General features: G+C 45.7%; 1 protein-coding gene across 2 annotated transcripts; it reads right to left on the reverse strand.

Moving 5' to 3' along the window:
* Positions 1-13461: 13461 nt before the first annotated feature.
* On the reverse strand, positions 13462-24107 carry LOC132807620 (zinc finger protein 239-like). 2 transcript variants are annotated; one of them, XM_060821675.1, is made up of 4 exons: positions 24011-24107; positions 23223-23313; positions 16887-17044; positions 13462-14720 (listed from the first exon to the last, which is right to left on the reverse strand). In XM_060821675.1, exon 4 carries the CDS (start codon positions 14376-14378, stop codon positions 13482-13484), a length of 897 nt encoding a protein of 298 aa, XP_060677658.1. In that variant the 5' UTR covers positions 14379-14720; positions 16887-17044; positions 23223-23313; positions 24011-24107; the 3' UTR covers positions 13462-13481. The 2 variants fall into 2 exon arrangements, with proteins under 2 accessions (XP_060677658.1, XP_060677657.1); XM_060821674.1 differs by lacking the exon at positions 23223-23313.
* Positions 24108-24506: the final 399 nt, after the last annotated feature.

Raw genomic sequence — 24506 nt, forward strand, 5'->3', positions numbered from 1 at the left:
CTTCGGGAAGTACCAATAGGGGACAAGGAGATTGGGTTTGTGTGTGTCCCCCTCACCAGTGGGGAGGTTGGAACATCTAAAAGGAAATGACGGTCCTGGTTGAGAATCCGATAGGATTGTCAGAACAAATTGATCTATTTTTGAGGCCCAGTCTGTATATGTGGGCTGAGTTAATGTCTATTTTGAATATACTATTTACTGGGGAAGAAAGGGGACTTATATGGGGATGCTGGACAGGGAAAGATACAGAAGATAGAAGGGTGGAGTGGGAAAAACCCATTAGATGAATTGTTAGGAGAGGCACAGAAAGTGTTTGTAAAGAGAGAGGACGAGAGACAGTAGCAGAAGGCGAAAATGACGGTCGCTGCGGTTGATGAGGTAATTAGGAGAAGAATGGAACCAAGAGTGAGCAACCGGAGCAGCGGGTGACAGCATGTAGGGCAGAGAGGAAAGGGGATAGGCAGAGACAAGGAGGAGCATTTGGTAGAGGGTTTGAGCGACAGGGGCAGAGATGAAGGTCTCCACAGGCAGGATGCCATTATTGTGGAAAGATAGGGCATTTTAGGCGGGAGTGTCCTGATCTATAAAGGGAAGAAAGAGCCATTCCGCTTATGATTTGATAACGACAGGGAGGGGAACAACAACTGGCATCATTTCTGAGCAGTCAGGGGTTAACAACCCAGTCATAGATTGGCTGAATAGCACATTTGGTAGATGGGGAACTGTGCTGGGACAGCTGGCCCTTGGTTTATGCATCTCTGTTGCTATCTTTATTACCTGTGGTTGTTGTTGTATACCATGTATCAGGACGCTTGTGACACGAACAATTGACCGTGCCCTGACGGGAAAGGATAACCCCCCCACCCGCATACCAGGCAGCGGTGCTGGAGGAGCCTGTGATGGGGGCACCCCAGGGAAAGATTACGGGATCAGGATCAGAGGGAATGGAGGAGATATGCCTGAGAGAGAAGCGCGGGACAACTTATGATTTTACTTTATAACTGTATCTCTCATTTCTAATCCTTCCCATTTCGGGCCTCAGAATGTGAGGGCTGAGGTGCAGAGACCCCCTAGTTGTGTATTTGTTTTCTTTCCCGTTCAAATTGACAACAGGTAAATTTGTGCTTTTATGCTGCAGTTTGAGATTGTGAAGTGCTATATGCCTCGAGACTCAAGAGACTATTGTTCACTCAAGAGATTCCTAGCCATCATCTGGTATTCTTAAATGGCTTCGATTGGTCTCGACGGCCACTGATCACAGTGATAAGCCAGTTACCACTGCCCGTGTCCGTACTTGACAGCTGTAAAATGGATGTGGGTTTTTATTGGTCAAGTGAAGGTGACTGGTTAGCCAATGATGGGTAAGATTCCTTGAGCGAGGGACAACCTAAGACCGGCACAGTCGTGCATTGACCTTCAGAATAGTGGCCTGTGGTCATGTGGTTTTAACAGATGCCTGGCTTTTGTATCCGTGTCGGGAATCTGGTCAAGTTTCCGGCTTGCAAAGCAGCTTGATATAAGGAAAATCGTGGACCCAGTAGTTTGACATTGTATTCACTGTATTTTTGACAAAGGAAAATGCCAGTTTTGTGGCATCTTCCAGAACCAACTTAACAACAAACCTTTGGGAAGGAAGGAGAGCTCATTGAATCCTATTACAAAAAAGATTTGACACTATGTCAGTAGTTTGAAAATTTATTTTAAGATGTCATGGTATAATACGACCGATTTTACTGGGAGGTTGTACGATTGGGTGTTCTTTGGACAGCAGACAGAAGGCATTGCGTGGCAGTTTGAGACTGAAACACGGCTGGAAAGAATGTAGATTGATGAGGAAAATCAAATGGCAGAGTCTGAATCTGTCAGCCTGGCTTGATTGCATGAGTGGTGGTTCTTCAAAAGCATCTTCCAAGCCATGACCTCAACCACCAAGAACAGAGAAGTGTGAACACAGGATTCCGACTGCAAGATATATCGCATTGCTTCTTTGTTATTGACCAAAATGCTGGAACTCACTCCTGAACATTGTTGCAGACCACACCATGTTTGTGAAGCAATTTAAGAGGCAGCTCAGCACCACCTTTTCAAGGTCAGTTTGGAAAGAGTTGTTGGCACAGCCAATGATATTCACATCTCATGAAATAGTAAGCAAAGAGCCCAGGGTGTTGGAGGCTGAATGTTAGCATGGATAGAGGATTGGCTAACTACCACAGTTGTGGTAAGGGGCATGTTCAGGATGGCAACTTGTAACTTGTGGTGTACCACAGGGATCAGCGCTGGGGTCAACATTATTTACAATATGTATACGAATTACTTGGATAAGTAAAGTGAATGTACTATTGCTAAGTTTGCAGAAGAGACAGTTGATGTGAAAGCAGGTGGTGAGGATGACATTAGATATCTGGAGAGGGATATAGACAGGTTAAGCAAATGAACGAAAGCTTGGCAGATGGGAAAATGAGGTCATGCAGTTTGTCAGGAGGCGAAGAACTGAATATTAAATGGAGAAAACTTTAGAGGGATTTGGAATCACATCCACGAATCTCTTCATCCAATTTCAGTAAGTAATAGGGAGGCAAATGGGAGTTTGGCCTTTTCAACAGAGTATAAATGTAGAAAGGTTATAGTGAACCTTTGTAAGGCCCTAGTCAGGCCACAAGTGAATATTATGAACAGTTTAGGGCCCTTTACCTGAGGAAAGATATATTGGCATTGGAGGCAGTCCAGAGATGGTTGACCATGATGATATCGGATGGAAAGAATGTCTTATGAGGAGAACTGAATAGGTTGGGCCTGTGCTTATTAGAAGTTAGAAGAATTAGAGGTAACCTTATTGTCACGTACAAGATTCTGAGGAGACTTGACAGGCTAGATGTGGAAACGTGGGTGAGTCTGGGACCAGAGGAAGTAACCTCCAAATAAGAGATTGCATGCTTAGGACAGATAGGAATTTCTCCTGAGGGCAGTAAATCTGTGGAACTTGATACTAAAAGGGCTGTTGAGCCTGGGTTGTTATGTGCATTCAAGGCTGAGATAGTGTTTGTTTTAATCAGTAAGCGAATTGAGGATTACTGAGGATTATGGGACAATGGCAGAAAAGTGGAGTAAATGTTTACCAGAATAATTGTGATCTGAATGAATGGCAGAGTCAACTCAATGGGCTGAATTGAATAGTAAATACTAATGAGGAAAAGGATACAACTGGCAATTACAGACCAGTCAATGTTGGGAAGCCTAGAGATTGTAGGGAGTTGGTGGCATTTGGGCATTGTTACTGGATTTAACATCTGGAGTTTCAAAATGATGCTGCTATGGCCCCGATGCAATTTGAAATCAATTTATGTATCTGGAATATAAAGCTGCTTTGATGATCTTATCAATTGTCATAAGTACCGATCTTGTTCACTAATAACCTTGTTTTTAAGGAAGGAAATCTTCAGTCCTTTCCCAGTTTGGTGAATGTGTCACTCTTGATCCAAAGTCATGTGATTGACTCTTAACTGCCCTCTGAATTGGCACTTGGTTCTTTTAGGAGACAAAGTGTCACATTCCATGAATGAATAAAGAAAAATATTTAGGACAAGATTGTCACTGTCAGTGAAGGGAAGATTGTGATCTAGTGATACTGGTTAAGTAGCCCAGAGATTTCGGTTTTCTGAGAACAAAAATTAAAATCCCATCCTGGATGCTAGTGGACTTTATTTTCAATGAATAAAAAGATCAGGAAGTGAGAGTTTGTCTCAGTACTGGCAACAAGGAAACCATTATTGGCTAAGACAATGAATTGCAGATGTTGGAGATCAGCAACAATTGCTGGGAAACTGCAGCAGGTCTGGCAGCATCTGTGGAAAGAAAACAATTAATGTTTTGAATCCAGCCTAATTTTGAAGGACCACCGGACTCAAAACAGTAACACTGTTGTCTCCTCATAGATGCTGCCAGAACTATTGCTTTTGTCCAATCATTACTGATTGTTGTGAAAGTATTCTTTTCGGGAGGGAAATCTACCATTCACAACCCTACACATGTGTGCGCACGCTCACATCATGTGACTCCAGACCTACTACAATGTGGTTGACTCTCAACTAAGTTCTAGCATGTAGCCAATTGCTCGGTCCAAAGGCCATGAAGGATGGTGAGCGATGGTTGGACATGCGAGCAACAATCCCATCCCTCAAAATATTTTCTTATATATTATAAAGCATAAGTTAATGAAGGACAGCCAAAACAAACTGCTATGGGAAGGTCATCCCCAACTAACTTGATTTGCTTGTAGTTATAAATGTTGTTTTTAAAATCTTCTTCAGCGAGGACATTGGTTCCATCATTGTTGCAATACTGCATGCAATTCTGTGCTTTCTGATACAGGAAGGGTGTTATGAAATTTGAAAGGGTTCAGAAAACATTTACAAGGATGCTGCCAGGGCTGGAGGGTTTGAGCTACAGGAAGAGGCTGAATAGATTGGGGCTGTTTTCCCTGGAGCTTTGGAGGCTGAGGAGTGACTTTAAAGACATTTATAAAATCATGAGAGGCATGGGTAGGGTAAATAGGCAAGGTCTTTTCCCTTGGGTGGGGGAATCCAAAATTAGAGGGCATAGGTTTAAGGTTAATGGCAAATGGAGTTTAATATAGATAAGTGTGAGTTCTTATATTTTGTATCGTCAAATCAAGACCGGAATTTCATGGTGACTGGTAGGACTTTAAGGAGTGTAATGGAACGTAGGGATCTTGGAAGGACTCTAGCAAATTAGAGTCGAGATAAGCACCAAATAATAACACATACCAACAAGCACCAAATCTGTTTCATATGCAGGATTTCAAACCAAGAGATGTAGGGATGCAGGTTCATCGCACCTGGAAAGTGGAGTCATGGGTAGACAGGGCGGTGAAGAAGACTTTTGGCATGTTTGCTTTCATCAGTCAGAGCACTGAGTACAGGAGTTGGGATGAATTGTTGCAGCTGTCACAGATTTCACATAACACAAGATGTGACCCTGTCCTCCCCTGACTGACTGTCCCTTTGCACATCAGGGGGAAGACACCCCTTTAATTGTGATGATCAGGAAACATGCCATCCTTCAAAAACAGGGCTGTGTTCACAAATATTTGGACAGAGGAAGGAAGTTGAAGTTTGGGTGAAGATCAATCTTCATTCAGAGAGAGAAGAAGAGCAGCAGCAGCTTCAGAAATTCATGGTCCAACTTCTGAAAAGACCTTGTCTGATTTGCAGTTGTTTCTGGGCTTGTAATACCGTACTGCAGCATATTGTAGATCTTCAGTAAGAACGTCAATACTGCACTAGAGGTCCATTCAGCAACTTGAGTCCATGTGAACTCTTTGTTGAGGTATGCAGTCTGCCCCATAACCCTGTTGGTTTACAGTTACATATAGATCTACACAAAGATCTTTGGGATTGAGAGGAAAGAATGTTCCACAGTAACTAGAATTACGTTTAGATTTTCTGTCATGGACTGACTGTGATGATCCTTGCAATCACTTCACAAGAATATTACAAGAGAAGAATTTGGAGGCAGAAATCTCAGACCAAATATCACATCAAAGTCTGACAGTCACTTGATTCACGAGGACGTGGATATTGATGACCTTGAAAACAAAGAGGAGAAAGTCTGTCTGCTTAGTTAGGTTTTAAACGTCAGTGTGACTGGAACCTTAGAGTCTCACATACCCACACACCAGAGTAGTGACTGGAACAAGCTTTACAGACTGAATGAGAGTGTTCCAATTATCAGAGGGTTCACCAGTAACACCACACACATGCTGTAAGTGTGAGCGAGTTTTCAACTGATTGTTAAGGTCAGAGACAGACGAGGGCACCTGCACTATGGAGAAACCGTGGAAATGTGGGGAGTGTGGGAATGGTTTCCCTTCGCCATCTGCGCTGGAGATTCATTGGCGTTTGCACGTCGGGCAGCGGCTATTCACCTGTACTCATGCAGGAAAGGCTTCCCTCAGTTACACCACCTCCTGGCCCCCAGCGGGTCCACACCAGCAAGAACCCGTTCATCTGCCCCGTGTGTGGGCAGGGCTTCACTCAGTCACACCAGCTGTTGCCGCACCAGCGGATGCACACCGGGGAGAAACCATTTTCCTGCTCCGTGTGCGGGAAGGGCTACACCCGGTCGTATCACCTGCTGCTCGGCTTCCACGTCCACACTGGGGAGAAGCCGTTCACCTGTCCCGTGTGGAGCAATGACTTCTGTGATTCCTCCACCCTGCACAAACACCAGCACATCCACACCAAGGAGCAGCCGTTCACCTGTCCAGTGTGTGGGAAGGGCTTCACCCAGTCGTGCAACTTGTGGAGACACCAGCAACTTCACAAGTGAGATTGCGCAGGGATTCGGGTTGGATTCTGCTGTTACCGCTGCTGAGAGTCACATCTTGAACCCTGTTTAGTGGGTGAAGTGGGAGGGGTAAGGGGTTCCTTTATGCTGACTGGTCGCTCTCACACCCACTTTACTTCCAATGGGGGCTGATGCTCTCTGAGCCTGGGATTGCACCATCCCTATGGAACAGTCCACAGAAGTGGCTGAAGTGCATTTAGATCTGAAATAGATACATTTGTCTCTGTCCCATTGAGTCTCCAGCACAGTCGATCTAATTGGCCTCTGTCAGTGTTTATGCTACACCTGAGCATCCACCCACCCCTTCATCAGCATACAGGTATCCCCTGTTTTTGAAAGTTCACTTTACCCCCTACCCCCTCCCCATCCAAGCCTGTGCCAATTCTTAATCCTAACTTAGATCTGCTATTTATTGCTGATGTGTGGTTCCTGTCCCTGTATTCACCTCCCATTCATGTGTCTATCCAGATATACCTTAAGTGTTGCTAAGGTGCCTCTTTCCACTCCATCCAATGGCAATGCATTCCAGGCATCCAGCATCCAACTGTGTGAAAAATCTTCCCTTTCAATTCTCCCCCAGACTGTCCCCTTCTCACCTTGAACCTGTGCCCTCTTGTAGTTGACTTTTCCACTCTGGGGAGGGGGAAAGCCTCTGACTATCTAACAGACTATCTGGCCCAACACCAAACATCCAAAGAATAATCCACACAGACCCATTTCCCTATCCCTATTACTCGACATTTACCCCTGACTAATGTACCTAACTTTCAATTCTTGAACACTGTGGGGCAATTTAAGCACGGACAATCCAACTTAACCTGCCAATCCCTGGGCAGTGGGTAATTTAGCATAGCCACTCCACCCTAACCTACACATTTGGATTGTGAGAGGAAACCGGAGGAAACCCATATCGACACAGGGAGAATTTGCAAACTCCACACAGACAGTTGCCTGAGACTGAAATCGAACCAGTTTCCCTGGCGCTGTGAGGCATCAGTGCTAATGATTGAGCCACCATGCCACCCCCATCCAGCCAATCGGTGTGTCTCATCATTTTGTCGAGGTCATCCCTCCGCCTCTATCTTTACAGTGAAAATAATTCAGGTTTACCCCATCTCTTCTCATAATGAGACCTCCAGACCAGGCAATGTCCCAGTGAACCTTCTCTATACCCTCTCCCCAGAGCATCCATGTCCATGTTATCCATGTCCTAGTGAACCTTCTCTATACCCTCTCCCCAGAGCATCCATGTCCATGTTATCCATGTCCTAGTGAACCTTCTCTATACCCTCTCCCCAGAGCATCCATGTCCATGTTATCCATGTCCTAGTGACCCTTCTCTATACCCTCTCCCCAGAACATCCATGTCCTAGTGAACCTTCTCTATACACTCTCCCCAGAGCATCCATGTCCATGTTATCCATGTCCTAGTGACCCTTCGCTATACCCTCTCCCCAGAACATCCATGTCCTTCCGCAATATTCTGAATGTGAACGGAATAAATCGCTGTAACATAACTCGCCAACTCTTACACTCAAGGCAAGCGTGCTGTGTGCCTTCTTGATCACGTTACCCACCTGTGTTGCCACTTTTGGAGATCTATATGGCCAGATCTCTCTGTATGCCGGTGCTTCTATGTGGTCTGAAATTTATCGTACAATTCTTGTATTACCTATGTATCTGTATCCAGCTTTACCTTAATTGTATTCCCCTCTTTATGTCTTTTCCCCTCTTTATCTCTTTTCCCCAATCCTCACCCCCTCCACTCATCAGCATATCATAAGACTATAGGAGCAGAAATGATGCCATTCAGCCCATTGAGTCTGCTCCACCATTCAATCACGGCTGATAAGTTTCTCAACCCCATTCTCCCCGTAACCTTTGATCCTCTTGATACTCAAGAACCTAGTTATTCCCATCTTAAATGTATTCAGTGATCTGGCCTCCACAGCCTTCTGGGACAGTGAATTCCATAGATACACCACTCTCTGCCTGAAGAAGTTCTCCTTATCTCCGTTCTAAAAGGTCTTCCCTCTACTTGAAGGCTGAGCCCTCGGGTCCTAGTTTCTCCTACCAATGGAAACATTTTCCCAACATCCACTCTGTCTAAGCTGTTCAGTATTCTGTAGGTTTCAATTAGTTCCCTTGTCATCTTCTAAACTCCATTGAGTATAGACCCAGAGTCCTCTGATGTTCTTCATATGTTAAGCTTTTCAATCCTGGGACTTTTCTCATCAACCTCCTCTGAACATGTTCCAGGGCCTGTACATCCTTCCTGAGATATAGGGCCCAAAACTGCGTACAATACTCCAATTGTGGCCTGACCGGAACCTTATAGACCCTCAGAAGTACATCCCTGTTTTTATATTCAAGTCCTGTCCAAATAAATGCCATTGTTGCATTTGCTTTCCTCACTACTGACTCAACCTGTAAGTTTACTTTGACAGAATCCTGAGCTAGAAGTCCCAAGTCTCTTTACTCTTCAGATTTCTGAATTTTCTCCTCATAATCCTTCTGTTCCAAGGTAGCAGCAGAGAGTTCCAGACACATCGATTTGTATTCAGGGATATCCAAGGATCTCAAGAACTGCCAGTATCTCAGAAAGAATCGGTATTCCGGGAGGAGGCAGAGAGGAGCGTGGTGTGCACCTGTAAACTCCAGAACTTCCCCCAACTTCATGAGTCAACAATAACTTTTTCTGACCAAGAAACGAAAGGGCCGGCGAGAACTGTGACACTACAGGAACTGAAATTAGGCCATTCAGCCCATTGAGTCTGCTCCACCATTCACTCATTCTGGAGTATCAAGGGGTTCAAAGGTTACAGGGAGTTCAAAGGTTACAGGGAGAATGGGGTTAAGAAACATATCAGCCATGATTGAATGGCAGAGCAGATTCAATACGATAAATGGACTAATTTCTGCTAGTTAACCATCCCTGGGAAGAAGGAGGCAACACAATAAGTTGTTTCTTGGGACAGGCAAGATAATGTTTAATAATGGTGTGACAAAAGGACAATTAATTCTGCCTGTGGAAGGAAAGCCTTGACATAGAGGGGTTAATTGCAGAGCAGGCTGTTTCAAACAGACAGCTAACCCTCAAGGATAAGAAGGGAAGCTACAGAGCTGAGGTCTCCAGCAATGGGAGGTGATGTTAGAGTCTTAAAAAATAGTCACACCACAGATTTGAAAATGAGGAAATGCCACCAAAATTCAACTCCAGAACGATGCTGCAGCAGTAGTACTTAGAAGAATAATACTGCATCAAACCCCTAGACACTTCCAGAGATGGGCACTGTCAGTGGAAACCCAGTTAAATTCAGCTATCAACTGGGTGATAGCCAAGTTTGGGGGGTAAAGCTGAATGAACTTGAGGGGTTTTATTTGTGGTTGCTAAGTGCAATAAAGTGCAAATCATTGTTTCAGCAGTTGGTTCTCTGTGCAGTTTGAGTCAGGAGCCAAATTAAGGTGATTCACCCACAACCACACCAAGAGGCTGGGATTAATATTGACTCTATTGCATTCAAGAGAATGTCATCAATACTGTTATAAAGCGAAGGCTGAACCGCCCCCACCCCCCCACTCTCCAAGATCTCAAACCAAAACGTCTAAAGAGTGGCACGTTGCCCTTTAATCTGTAAAGTCAGTGTGATAAGTGGTGTAACCTGCTGTAGTGTTAAAAATAAATCTCCGACACTTTAAAATCAACAATCAGCAATTTATTTACCCAACTCTCACAGTGAACAAATGAACAAAGCTACTAACAAACTGAATAAATCCTTCTTAACTACTAAGTATTCTGGAATAAATCAAGATTCTCTGGTATACTGTTCCAATCAATACATGTCCCACTCAGATAACACAAAATAGAATTTAATCGCTCAGATTACAACCAGGTTGTGTGTCTTCCGGAATATTCTGTGCCATCTTCTGTCGGGGATGCCTCCTCCGATTCCTCTGTCAGGAATGCTCTTCTCTGTTTTTCTAAATGATGCTTTCTCTAATACACAGATGACTGAGAGCACGGATTCTTTATGATAGGATTGGTCCTGTTGTCAAAACTTTAGGATTTAAATTTAATAAGTTTTTGGTAGCCAATGGGGTTGATTTAAATTGATTGGTGAAATTGAAAACCTGTTTCTTGTCCTGCTAACTGCATAACCTTTTGATTCAAATGTTTCAGTTCAGCTGCTTTTTGTTGTGATCATGCTGCTCCTTTAAGAAGATTATGTTGTTGGTTTATTTTCAGAAAAGGTTGTAAATGGCACAGCTTCCCATTCGTCTAGGATTAAGGTTTTCACTAATGGTTAACAGATACTGGCTAAGGCAACAATCAGGGAAAAGGGTTTGACTTTTTTTTTCTAAAATACTTCTACAATGAAAGGGCAGTTGTCCCATTCTTTTCCACTGGTTTTGGTTTTAGCAAGCAGTCTGTCTGAAGCTGCTGCAGGAAGAGATGTTTCCTGATTCAACAGATGTTTCTGGCTGACTCTGAAGCTTCCGGGAAAATAGTACCAGCGTATTCAGCCTCTCCCTGTAGCTAAAACCTTGCAGCCCTGGCAACGTCCTTCCAAACCTTTTCTGAACCATTTCAAGTTTCACAATGCCTTAAAAAGACGTCAACTTTGCTCGACTAATGTGGGAGAATTTTCTGCATGACGCGTTGTGTCTGAAAGAGCCCTCCTGTGTGCTGTGACAGAGCTACAGTGACTTTCAAAAGCCTGACAAATGCTGTTATCAGTCAAAGATTCATTGGGAGAAGCTTCTCAATCACATCTGTAAATGGAGAGAGTGTTTTTAATAATGAGACATGAATAAAGGCTGCATTCGTCTTTTGTTCTGAAAATTTACTCATACATCTCAAAACAGAGCAGTCTACGGGAATAAAAGACACCGCTGCTTATTTCCTGACCAGGACCAACTTTGCACAGAAAACATGGACATTTTAAATGAATGGGGTGCCATTCGTTTGAAGATGACGTGAACTTAAGAGGCATAGCATTGGCTGAGAAATGAGAGATCCTTGACACACACAGAGCCAAAATCATCACTGACATTATTATCAAATTAGAATTTAGGCTGGATAGGCTGGGATGTTTTTCTAGTGGAGCAGAGGAAGTTGAGATGCAATATTTTCAAACCATGAGGGGGACAGTTGGGTTAATGGTAGCTGTCTCTTCCCTAGGGGGAGGATTTCTAGACCAAGGGCGCGTTTTTATGGTGAGAGGAGAAAGATGGAAGAAAAGATGTGGGGCAAAATATTTATAGAGTCTATTCGCCTGGGGAAACAGCTGCCAGTGGAAGTGGTTGAAGCAGGTACATCAACAACATTGAAAAGGTGTTTCAACGAATACATGGATAGGAAAACTTGAGAAGGATATGGGCCAAGTGCAGGGAATGAGGTCAGTGTTGACAAACATTTTGGTCAGCATGGACCGGTTTGGGCTGAAGGGCCAGTCTCTGTGCTATAGTACTCTATGACTGGCGTCTCTTTGTCACTCTGACAGTGTTGAGTTTCCACATGAACCAGGAAAAAGTGAGGACTGCAAATGCTGGAGATCAGAGTTGAGAGTATGGTGCTGGAAAAGCACAGCAGGTCAGGCAGCACCCGAGGAGCAGGAGAATCGATGTTTCAGGCATAAGGACATCCAGGTGAATATCTCACTAAATCATGCTGAATAAAATCTGATCTCATTTGTCAACTCTGATGCAGAGGTGCAGGGGGTGGACAGGTCAGAAGTCACACAACACCAGGTGAGAATCCCAGTAGATTGATTTGAATTCAGGAGCTTTCGGAGCACTGTTCCTTCATCAGGTGAAGTGATGAAGGAGCAGCATTGATGAAGGAGCAATGCTCCTAAAGCTTGGGATTTCAAATAAACCTGTTGGACTGTAACCTGGTGTTGTGTGACTTCTGACTTCTTCAACTGCGCATTCATGTTGAACTTGATGGGATACTTTATCCAACTTGATGTAGTTAAATCATATCGCTTGGAGGGGTTCATTTGAAACCTTTCAGGAGGTGAATTCAACAAGATTGAATTATGCAAAGTTACTCAGTTCTAAACTTACATTAGGACCGGTGGTCATAGAGAGGTACAGCGCAGAAACAGATCCTTCAGTCCAACTCGTCCACGCTGACCAGATATTCTAAATTAATCTAGTCCCATTTGCTAGCACTTGGCCCAAATCCCTCTAACCCTTTCTATTCACGTCTCCAACCAAATGTCTTTTAAATTCTGTAATTCTACCAGCCTCCTCCACTTCCTCTGGCAGCTTATTCCATACACGCACCACACTCTGCATGAAACGTTTTCCTTTTCGGTCCCTTTTAAATCTTTCCCCTCTCACTCTAAACCTATGTCCTCTAGTTCTGACAATATCCTGGTAAATCATTTCTGATGGAGATGTCAACGCTTCGGGTAGAACCCTTCTTCAGTCCTGAGGGATAATCCCTGAAATGCTGACTTCTCCACCTCCTGGTGCTGCCTGCCTTGTTGTGCCCAGCCCCTGCTTGGCTATTTTAGATTCCAGCATCTGCAGTTTTTTATTTTGTCTCTAACAAATGCTGGAGCAGATTCGATGGGTCAAAATATCCTAACTTCTGCTCCAATGGTCTTAGGTTCGTGCGGGTCCCGGGCTCAATGAGCAGCAGTGCCCACTGGAAGAAATGTTCATGGAATCATACAATCACTACAGTGTGGAAACGGGCCCTTCTGCCCAACAAGTTCAGACCGACCCTATGAAGAGTAACTCATCCAGACACATTCTCCTACCCTATCACTCTGCACTTACCCCGAACTAATGCAGCACATCTACACATTCCTGAACACTGTGGGACTGTTTAGCTTGGCCAATTCGCCCAAACATGTGCACGTTTGGACTTTGGGAAGACACTGGAACACGCAAAGGAAACCCACGCAGACACTGGGGGGAATTAAATGCAAACTCCACACAGACAGTTACCCTGAGGATAGAATCAAATCTGGGTCCCTGGCGCTATGAGGCAGCAGTGCGAACCACTGAGCCACCTCCCCAACCCCCTCCACTCCCCCAGTAGAAAACAAAAAAGCCTACCAACTCTTCCACTACCCCCACTGTCAGAAAGGGCAGGAGGTTCAGTCCTGGGGGTGACCCTCAGCAGCGTTACCGGCAGAATCTGATTGTTGGGAGCATTGGTGCCTCCGCTGGTGCTTGTTCAAACTGCAGGACATTGTGAACCTCTGCCCACACTCAGGGCAGGCAAACGGCCTCTCTCCAGTGTGGACCCGCTGGTGCGTCAGTAGACTGGAGGAGACAGCAAAGCCCTTCCCGCACTCGAGGCAGGTGAACGGCCTCTCCCCAGTGTGGACCCACCGGTGTGTCAGCAAGTGGGATGCCTGGGTAAAGCCCTTCCCACACTCAGAGCAGCTGTAGGGCCTTTCCCCAGTGTGGACACGCTGGTGCTTCAGCAGGTCGGAAGAGCATGTGAAGCACTTCCCGCAGACAGAGCAGGTGAATGGCCTCTCGCCAGTGTGGACCCGCCGGTGGGCCAGCAGGTCAGAGGAATCGCTGAAGGCCTTCCCACATTTGGGGCAGGGGAAGGGCTTCTCACCGGTGTGGACCCGCTGGTGAATCACGAGGTGGGAGGAGCGAGTGAACACCTTCCCACAATCAGGGCAGCGGAAGGGCCTCTCCCCTGTGTGCAGCCGCTGGTGCCTTATCAGGGCGGAGGAATCGTTGAAGGCCTTCCCACACTTGAGGCAGCTGAAGGGCCTCTCCCCTGTGTGCACCCGCAAGTGCCTCAGCCGGGCGGAGGAATCGCTGAAGCTCTTCCTGCACTCAGGGCAGCTGAAGGGCCTCTCCCCTGTGTGCACTCGCCGGTGCCTCAGCAGGGCAGAGGAATCACTGAAGGCCTTCCCGCACTCAGGACAGGAGAATGGCTTCTCCCTGGTGTGACTGCGCCGATGTGTCTCCAGGGCAGACGGGACACGGAAACCTTTCCCGCAGTCGCCACACTTCCATGGTTTCTCCATGGCCAAAGCTACAGTTGCACACAAACGCGTGTATGTCCTCTCCCAGCCTTGAATTCCTCTTTCCAGGCCAGTTAACTGTTTCAGGCTCCACACTCCGTGCGTTGCTGCAACAGTCGGGTCTCTCTTCCAGTCCCACTGATGCTGAAAACGTACTGAAACAGGAACCAATTGGATCAAGGTCGAACATCGTTGCAGTCCTGATGGATTGAGTGACTCACAAATGCTGGAGAATCAGAGTCAAAAACTGCGGGTCAGGCAGCATCCGAGGAGCAGGAGAGTCAATGGTTCAGGCATAAGCCCTTCATCTGTTGATTTTGAAACTTCATCTTCAGATCAAATACTCTGAAAAGAGATTACAAAAGTCATCACTGTCAGTCCAGAGTAGAAATTCAGAACAAGCAATTCTACTTTCTGCAGAACATTCTTTTGTTTTGTTATTCCACAAAACTGAAAGCACCATTCCACTCTCTCTCTCTCTCTCTCTCTCCCTCGTTCTCACTCCATTCTAATTCTCCTGAAAGTGCTGATTCAGGATCTGACAGGGACAGAAAAGCAAAACAGTCACAACTGACACCTCTCTGAATTTTGGATACCTCCACCTGAAAATTAATATCTTCCACGACATTGGGATACTGTTGAGTGTGAGCCGGTCTGATTTTTGGAAGCAAAAATTTCGTGTGTAAATTCAGGATGAACCTGCAAAGCAGCTTCTTGACAACCAATCAGACACAAAATGGTTAACCTGCCCCCACAGGGGTGGGGGAGTTTTGGAATGAGACACCAAGGCTATGACACCACAGAGAAATTGAACAGACTGGCAAGCCAGAGTCATCTAGATATACAGCACAGAAACAGGTCCTTTGGTCCAAATGGTCTATGCTGACCAGATATCCTCACCGAATCTGGTCTCATTTGCCAGCATTTGGCCCATAACCCTCTAAACTCTTCCTATTCATAAACCTATCCAGATGCCTTTTAAATGTGTCATGATTATACCAGCATCTACTACTTCCTCTGGCAGCTCTTTCCTTACACGCGCCATCTTCTGCATGAATTGCCCCTTAGGTTCCTTTTAAATCCCTCGCCTCCTCCCCGGGCCACCTCACCCTAAACCTACTACTGTATAGTTCTACACTCCCAGAGAAAAGACCTTGTCTATTTACCCTACCCATCCCTCTCTTTATTTTATAGAATGGAAGCATCAATGGCTCAGGGCGGGGATTGGGGGCGGGGGTGGGAGGAAGCCGAATGTGCTGGAGCCAACACGGAAGAAGAGGACACAAAACCTTGAAGCTGCAATGAGGAATACTGCATGTGCTGTACTTGTACCTGTTGCATTTATTTGTGGAATCAAGTGCATTTTAAAAATAAAAACAAACAAGATATCTATCCCTCCCCTTTCCCAATGCTGTCTTGGACACAGAGTGTGAGAATTGGGAGCAGGAGTTGGCCATTTGAGCCTGCACCAACACCGAACACATCATAACTGAACATGAATATACCTGCAGGCAGTGGAGACTGGGATTTCTTTCACTGGAGCAGAGGAGATTGAGAGGTGACCTTACAGAGGATTATAATATCATGAGGGGTACAGATGAGGTGAAAGGCAGGTGTCCTTTTCCTAGGGTGGGGCTTTCAAGATTAGGGAGCAAAGTTTGAAGGGGAGAGAAGAAAGATTTTAAAAAGACACGAAGAGCTCCATTTTTTTCACACAGTGAGTGGTTTGTGTGTGGGATGGGTGTCCAGAGGAAGTAGTGGATGCATGTACAGTGACAATGTTTAAAAGACATTTGGAAAAGTACATGACTGGGAGGTATATGGGCCAATCACTGGCAGATGGGACTAGTTGGGTTTGAGAACATAGTCAGCATAGACTAGTTGGACCGAAGGATCTGTTTCTCTGCTGTATAACTCTGTAGCTGTTCTGTACTGGTCTTAAAACCATTTTCTTGGAAATCCGAGATGGCGGTGGTTTGAGTGGTCTGCTGTGCTGGGCTCTGTGCCACACCCCCGGCAAGGTGGACTTTTACCCCTCCCCCCTCATTAACCATCCGTAGAAGAAAAAAATTGCGAATATAAACTTACTGAATGTCTGGAGCTGCTATAATTGTGGTTTGACAGCTTTAGGAACAGAATGAAAGCAAATGAAGGAAAGGGGCCGAAAGGGGTGCAGCAGGTAGGGCACTCCCCAGCTGCATTGGGGGTGCTTGGAGCCATTGCTCAAACTTCCTGTGGATTTAATGGGACAGCAGCAGTTACTCTCGGAGTTTGCCAATCTCTGAGAAAAGATTGAAGCAGCGATGGAACCACTATCTGCCACGCTGCAAAAGCATGGACAGGAAATTCACGTGTTGGCCTGAAGAGAATAGGCAGCGGAGGAGAGGACCGTGGCATCGGAGATGGTGGCGGAGGTCTCAGGAGGAAGGATCCAAACGCTGGAAGACCAGGTTCGGGTCCTTCAGGAGCAAGTGGACAACTTGGAAAACTAAAGTAGAAGAAAAGTCTTACAGCTCGTGGGTCTTCCGGAATGCGAGGAAGGCGAAGACCTTATTGGATTCCTGGGGCTGGAGTTGTACTCTGGCCTGTTGAGTCTGGAGCGGGCACACCGGATCGAAATGTGCAGGTCCGGGTCGGACCCACAGCCCTGCGTGGTCCTAGTGCGGCTCCTGCATTATAAAGAAAATCAGTGATTGAAACAGCAAGAAGACTGGGAAGAGATCCACAGGCTCTAATGTACAAAGGATCAGAATAATATATTTTCAGGACTTCTCAGGAGCCTGGATTAAGAAAAGGGCATTTAATTAAGTTAAGAGAAAATTAAGGGATCTGAACATATAATATTCCTTGAGGTCCCTGGCCGTATTGCATTTCACTCATGGAGGGATGGTATATAACTTTGATTCAGCAGAAAAGGACTTTGCGAATTCTCTGAATTGAAGAAATCGAGTCGGGGTGAAGGCGGGAGGGACATCATTCCAGACAATGCTACTTTTTTGCCCCTTTTGTTGTGGTTATCGGCTTTATACGTACTGCCTTGACTGAATTATTTAGTATATCGGTCAGTTAGGTATTGTCTGGAGCCTTTTTTTTAGCTGCTGTCCTTTTGTTTTTGGATTGGGGGTGGCTATACCTGTGTTTAAGATGTATGGAGAAGGGGTGTGGGGAGATGGGCAACATTGTTAACTCTCAGAATGTAAATAACATGTTTTTTTCAATCTGTGAATTGCCTGGCGTTTGGGACACAGCCTCAGTGGGAAGGAGCCAGGCTGGTGGCAATGGTGGGGGTTGAGGGAGAAGAGATCTCTACCGTGGGCAGCACGGTGACAGAGTGATTAGCACTTCTGCCTCACAGCGCCAGAGACCGGGGTTCCATTCCGCCTCAGGTGACTGTCTGTGTGGAGTTTGCACATTCTCCCCGTGTCTGCGTGGGTTTCCTCACCAGGTGCTCCGGTTTCCTCCCACAATCCAAAAAATGTGCAGGTTAGGTGAATTGGCCATGCTAAATTGCCCGTAGTGTTAGGTGAAGGGGTAAATGTAATGGAATGGGTCTGGGGTGTTGCACTTCGGCGGGTCGATGTGGACTTGTTGGGCTGAAGGGCCTGTTTCCACACTGTAAGTAATCTAATCAATAATTGCGGGTTATTTGAGCGTTTGCTCAAGTTATATGTGGTGGTTAGATTTTTATTTATAGTAGTTTTTAATAGGAGCAGTTTTTAGGCTTTATAGAGTTAATGTCTTTGTTGTTCACCGCACCTCAGATAAGTTTCCTCCTCTTGGGAAATCACGGGCTGCCCTGAATGGCCATGTCTACTGATTCGTTCAGGTGGTGCACCTGGAATGTAAAAGGGAGCCATTCCCCCATTAAAAAGAAAGAAGGTGCTGTCAAGCCTCAGGAAGGAAAGGGTGGACACATTTACCTGATAAGGAACATCTGAAACTGCAGCAAGGTGGTTATGATAGGATATTCTTCTCCTCTTTTAGCTCCAAATGTAGAGGAGTGGCTATACTGGTAAGAAGGAACCTCCCTTTCCAGGAAATTGAGCAAATTAAGGACGAATATGGACTGTCCGTCATTCTTAAAGCTCTAATACATGGTGAAGAGTATGGCGTCCTGAATGTGTATTGTCACCCCGGTGCACCCTCTTAAATTTCTAATTGATGCAGTTGCTAAATTAATGAGTCTTGGGCTACACCGCATGTTCATTGGAGAGGATTTTAATCGCCTAATAGATCCTGAGGTAGACAGGGTGCCAAGGGGCCAGAGCCAGGCAGGTACACCCGCGCAACCTAAGCAGTTGGTGGACATGTGCGAGGAGTTGGGATTAATGGATGTGTGGAGGCATCTCCACCCTAATGGAAGAGAGATTTTACTTTCTCTTCCAACCCACACAAGTACCACATGGAAACTGACACTTTTTAATGCCATTGGATTGCTTGGACAGAACATTGGCTTGTGAACTTGGCAATATAGCTGACTCGGACCATGTATTTAGACGGTAAAATCAAGAGTGGTGGAATGGATGCACAGCACTGGTGTATGGACCCATTCCTATTAAGGGATAGCAAATTTGTTGAGTATATTACAAGAGTTCAGAGCCTTCTGGGATATCAACTCGGGTACGGCCAGTAATCCGGAAATACTGTAGGAGGCCACTAAGACATATTTATGAGGCCTGATTATTTTTTATTCAACAACTAGAAGGACGCAGAGGAAGGAGCAACAACAAATGCTGGAGACCCGCCTGCAGATAGCTGAGGAAGTATATGATAATAGGCCTTCACTGGTCAAGCTGCAGCTCTCCGGGCTGCTCCCAACTCATTGCACACACTGGGAAAAAAAAGGTCTGCTTTGCTCAACAAAAATTGTTTGAATTTGGAGATAAGCCAGGTAGATATCTGGCCAGAAAGAAAAATGCTTCCCAATCTATTATGTCTGTTCGAGAGAAGGCTGGCACAGTTACCCCTGAGTTAAAGAAGTTTAATGTTAGATTTAGGGAATACTTTGCAGAGTTATATTGGTCGGTGGGAGATGAACACAGTGCGGCGAGAATACAGGCCTTTTTTGAGATCCTGCGCCTCCCTAGTATAAACGCGGAACAGGTTTCCCTGTTGAATACGCCTATGAAGATACAGGAGATGCAGGATGCAATAAAGCATCTCCAAGGTGGAAAAGCACTGCGGTCAGATGAATTCCCAAGTGAATTCTATAGGAATTTATAAATGTGTTGGTGGAGCCACCTCTGTGGATGTACAGCTATTCATATGCACAGGATTATCTTCCGCCCTCTCTTAGGGAGGCTAATATCTCCCTCATTTTAAAGAAGGGGAAAGACCCCAAAGAATGTGCTTCATACAGACCCAGTTCACTGTTGAATGTAGATTTTAAAATTCTACCCAAGACGCTGGCTCTGAGGTTGGAAAAGGTGTTGTCCTGTATTGTGAAAGAAGATCAGATGGGTTTTGTTAAAAGCCATAGCTCCTCCAACAATATCAGGAGGGTACTGAACATGGTGCAGGAATGCCAGCAAAGGTTGATCCTGGATTCGGTGGCCTCCCTAGATGCAGAAAAGGCATTTGACCAGATAGAATGGATGTACCTGTTTGGGGTCCTCAAGCGCTTTGATCTGGGGACAATCTTTGCTAGATGGGTGGTGGTATTGTATAATGATCCTGAGGCAGCAGTCATCACAAATGGCACAAAGTCATAAATTTAATAGTGGGAGAGGTAGTCGACAGGGGTGTCCTCTTTCACCGCTGCTATTTACCTGGGCAATTGAGCCATTAGCTGAGGCTATCAGGAGGGATCCTGAAATAGTGGGGCCAGGGGTGGGAATGGAGGAGCATCAGATCACCCAATATGCTGATTATGTCCTTTTGTTCTTGGCCAATCTCGATTGATTCAAACAATTAATTTATTTGGAAGTTTTTCAGGCTGCAGGATCAAATTTACAAAATCAGAAGCCATGCCGATGGGGGGGGGGGGGCGGCGGGGAAAGGGGTGGGGGATTGGGGTGGGGGGAAGAGATTTAGCGGAGGTGCCTGATCTGCAGGATGGAATGCATCGTCAAAAGGGTTTTCATATTTGGGAATTTTTATTACCTCTGCCTTCCACCAGCTGTATAAAGCTAAATATGTACAATTACTGGAGAGGATAAAGCAGGATTTGCAGCAGTGGGACGGATTACCGTTATCATGGTTAGGCCGAATAGCCCTGAACAAAATGAATGTTCTTCCTCGCCTGTTGTACCCCAGGAGAATGCTCCTGTTGTTGCTACCCAGATGAGTATTACGGAGGCTCAATGGTTGGCGAGATTCTTTTATTTGGTGTCGCAGACGCCCCCTAATTAAGTTTACCAATTGCAGCTCTCAAAGGGTAAGGAGGGGTGGACCTTTTGGACTTGAAGAAATATCAAATAAGCGCTTTCTTAGCATATGTGGGTGACTGGGCACGGGGGTCTCGGGGTCGATTTTGCTTGACGTTGAAGCATTGCAGTCGAGATGTCCCCTAAGTTAATCTATTATTCATTGATAAGATGAAATCCGAGACTGAGCAGTGTAAGAGTACAATCATTTTAAATACAGTGAAAGCCTGGAGGACACTGAGGCAAGACAAGGGCAATTGGCTGAAGACCTCGCTGATTACCCCACTGGTGGCAGCCCAAGGATTTAAACCTGGGGCAATGGACTCCAGCTTTAAGTCATGGGAGAATAAGGGAATCTCCTACTGGGAAGATTTATTTGAGTTAGGTCTTGATGTCATTTAGCCAGCTAAGTCAGAAATATGCATTGTCTAATAGGGACCTTTTCCGGGACTTTCAGCTAAGGGATTATATACAGAGGAAGACCGCACTTCTGGCTCAGTTTTACAGGTCAAATGTGGAGTAAAGAGTACTCTGGTGTACAGGCGCTCTTTCAGTTAGTACGTTGTATCACTTACAGAAGGGACGTAGCTTAGGGGATGTGGGGGAGTCTCCAGGATGTGGATTCGGGAGCTTGGATGGGATATTTCATTAGCAGTATGGCAAGATAAATGGGAAAATCTAAGGAAAATTTCAAAATGTAACAATGCACAGGGCATGCAATTGAAGATTTTACACAGGGCTTATGTGGCGCCAGAGAGGCTAGCTAAGTTCAAGAGAGGAACATCACCAGAGTGTCCCAAATGTAAAATTAGTATAGGCACTCACACACTGCTATTGGTCATGTTGTAAGATCCAGAGATACTGGAGTGCAATAGTAAGGGAGCTGAAGGACATCCTGGGGGATTGAAGTTAAAGTGAATCCGGTATTTCTTCTTCTGGGGTTGCCAAATTTGCCTTCTCTCGGAGAACACAGGAACAGACTGTGTAACATTCTTACGCACTGTGCAAGGAAGAACATTTTAATGAATTGGATGTTGTAAAAAACCCCAGGGCTTATGGGGAGGCATAGGCTGGTGATGGAGCATCCGCCCCCAAGATGACCTCACAAATATGGTGCACTACAAAACAGTAGTTTTACAAGACGTGGCAGCCTTTTCTAAATTATATTGATGCAGACTGATCAGCAGTATTAATTAGAGCTGTGGTATAGCTGTGGGAATCAGTCTGGGCGCTCATGGGGCCCTGGGAGGGCAAGGCTAAATGAAAAGAATACGGGTGCAATAACTGGTGCTCCCATGGATGGAAGCCTTAATGGAGGTATGGTGAGTGAAATAGAATAAAGTAATGTGATAGAATTCAAATTAACTTAAATTATGTTTAATTTTATTTTTATTCAATTTGATTGTAGTTTAGTTTAAGCTAAGTTTGTCCTAGTAGAATAATAGGTAGCTCATTATTAATAGTATCATAATACGACATTGTTGGACTGCTCTATTTCTGTATTTTGGTATTGTTCTTTTTTGTATATAGAGGTGTTGTGAGAGATTTGAAAAAGTTTTGAATAAAAATATATATTTTTTTAATTTCTTGTCTTCCCCCATAACTATTTTTGAGATTCAAAAGTCAGATGAACTCAGCTTTGAACATATTTAATACCTCCCTAACTACAGGAAGGCACCCCCACTTTGAACTCAATTCCTCTTGCTAATATACCACTTGCCTTGCTGATTGCTTGCTGCACCTATGTGACAACTGGCATTGACTGGAGTAGAAAGCCTGAGCAGAAGGTAGCTGAGGCACGTTTGTACATCCACACATCATTCCTAGATGAAGGGCTTTTGCCCAAAACGTTGACTGTTCTGCACATCGCATGCTGTCTGACCAGCTGTGCTTTTACAGTGCCACAATTGTCGACTCTGATTTTCGGTACCTGCAGTCCTCACTTACTCCACATCCCAATATATCACCATTTAAACAATGTACCTGCTTTCTGTTTTATTTCATAGGGAAGGTTATAACTTCACACTGCGTAAATACATTTACCATGTGTTTGCCAATTAAGACACATACCTGAACCAACTTTGCTGCAAGTGAAGAACTGAACACCAGAGTGAAAAAATAAAATGAAAAAGGGGGTGAGAAGAGTAAGCTGAAAATGTGTTGCTGGATGAAGCACAGCAGCTTAGGCAGCATCTCAGGAATAGGAAATTCGACGTTTCGAGCATAAGCCCTTCATCAGGAATGAGAGAGAGTAGCCAAGCAGGCTAAGATAAAAGGTAGGGAGGAGGGACTTGGAGGAGGGGCGATGGAGGTGGGATAGGTGGAAGGAGGTCAAGGTGAGGGTGATAGGTCGGAGTGGGGTGGGGGTGGAGAGGTCAGGAAGGAGATTGCAGGTTAGGAGGGCGGTGCTGAGTTGAGGGAACCGACTGAGACAAGGTGGGGGGAGGGGAAATGAGGAAACTGGAGAAATCTGAATTCATACCTTGTGGTTGGAGGGTTCCCAGGTGGAAGATGAGGCGCTCCTCCTCCAGCCGTCGTGTTGTTATGTTCTGCCGGTGCAGGAGTCCAAGGACCTGCATGTCCTCGGTGGAGTGGGAGGAAGAGTTAAAGTGTTGAGCCACAGGGTGGTTGGGTTGGTTGGTCCGGGCGGTCCAGAGGTGTTCTCTGAAGCGTTCCGCAAGTAAGCGGCCTGTCTCCCCAATATAGAGGAGGCCACATCGGGTGCAGCGGATGCAATAGATGATGTTGTGGAGGTACAGGTGAACTTGTGGCGGATGTGGCGGAAATGCCGGCGGATGATACGTTGTATGCGGAGGTTGGTGGGGTGGTATGTGAGAACGCCACCTCCAAACGGACCCCACCACCAAGGATATATTTCCCTCCCCTCCCCTATCAGCGTTCCGCAAGGACCACTCCCTTCGTGACTCCCTCGTCAGATCCACACCCCCCACCAACCCAACCTCCACCCCCGGCACCTTCCTGACCTCTCCGCCCCCACCCCACTCTGGCCTATCACCCTCACCTTGACCTCCTTCCACCTATCCCAGCTCCATCGCCCCTCCCCCAAGTCCCTCCTCCCTACCTTTTATCTTAGCCTGCTTGGCTACTCTCTCTCATTCCTGATGAAGGGCTTATGCTCGAAACGTCGAATTTCCTATTCCTGAGATGCTGCCTAACCTGCTGTGCTTTAACCAGCAACACATTTTCAGCTGTGATCTCCAGCATCTGCAGACCTCATTTTTTACTGTGAGAAGAGTAAGTTGTACTCACAGATGTTAGACAGAAGAAAGAAGTTGCAGTCTGGGATGAAGTTCAATCTTCATTCATAGAGAGAGGAGCAGCAACACCTTCACAAGCGCATGGTCCAACTTCCGCATTCAGACAATAGGGGGGAGGCTCTCAATGGCCGGAAGACCGCACTCCTTCCGGTCCTACAGGGCTTTCCATTGGTCGATCAGAAGAATGTTGCGAGCCGTTTCCGCTGACAGTAAGGAGCATGCGCAGTATTTTGCTGGCACCAGCGTACATGCGCAATGCTTCCTGACACCGAAAAGCATGCGCAGTGTGCCCAGTGGAGATGCTGGTCCAACTGCCAATCGGAGAGAAAAACAGGCTGGAGCCACACTTGTTTTGTTTTCCTGGGGCTCAACAGTTTATTCCTTTTGCATTTTGTCTGGCTGCTCAACTTTTGAATGTCCGTTCCCCAAGGTAGAGGACATCCAAAACTGGAGGGGTATAGGTTTAGGGTGAGAGGGGAAAGGTTTAA

The sequence above is a fragment of the Hemiscyllium ocellatum genome (assembly GCF_020745735.1).
Source record: "Hemiscyllium ocellatum isolate sHemOce1 chromosome 27 unlocalized genomic scaffold, sHemOce1.pat.X.cur. SUPER_27_unloc_19, whole genome shotgun sequence".
NCBI classification, from domain to species: domain Eukaryota; kingdom Metazoa; phylum Chordata; class Chondrichthyes; order Orectolobiformes; family Hemiscylliidae; genus Hemiscyllium; species Hemiscyllium ocellatum.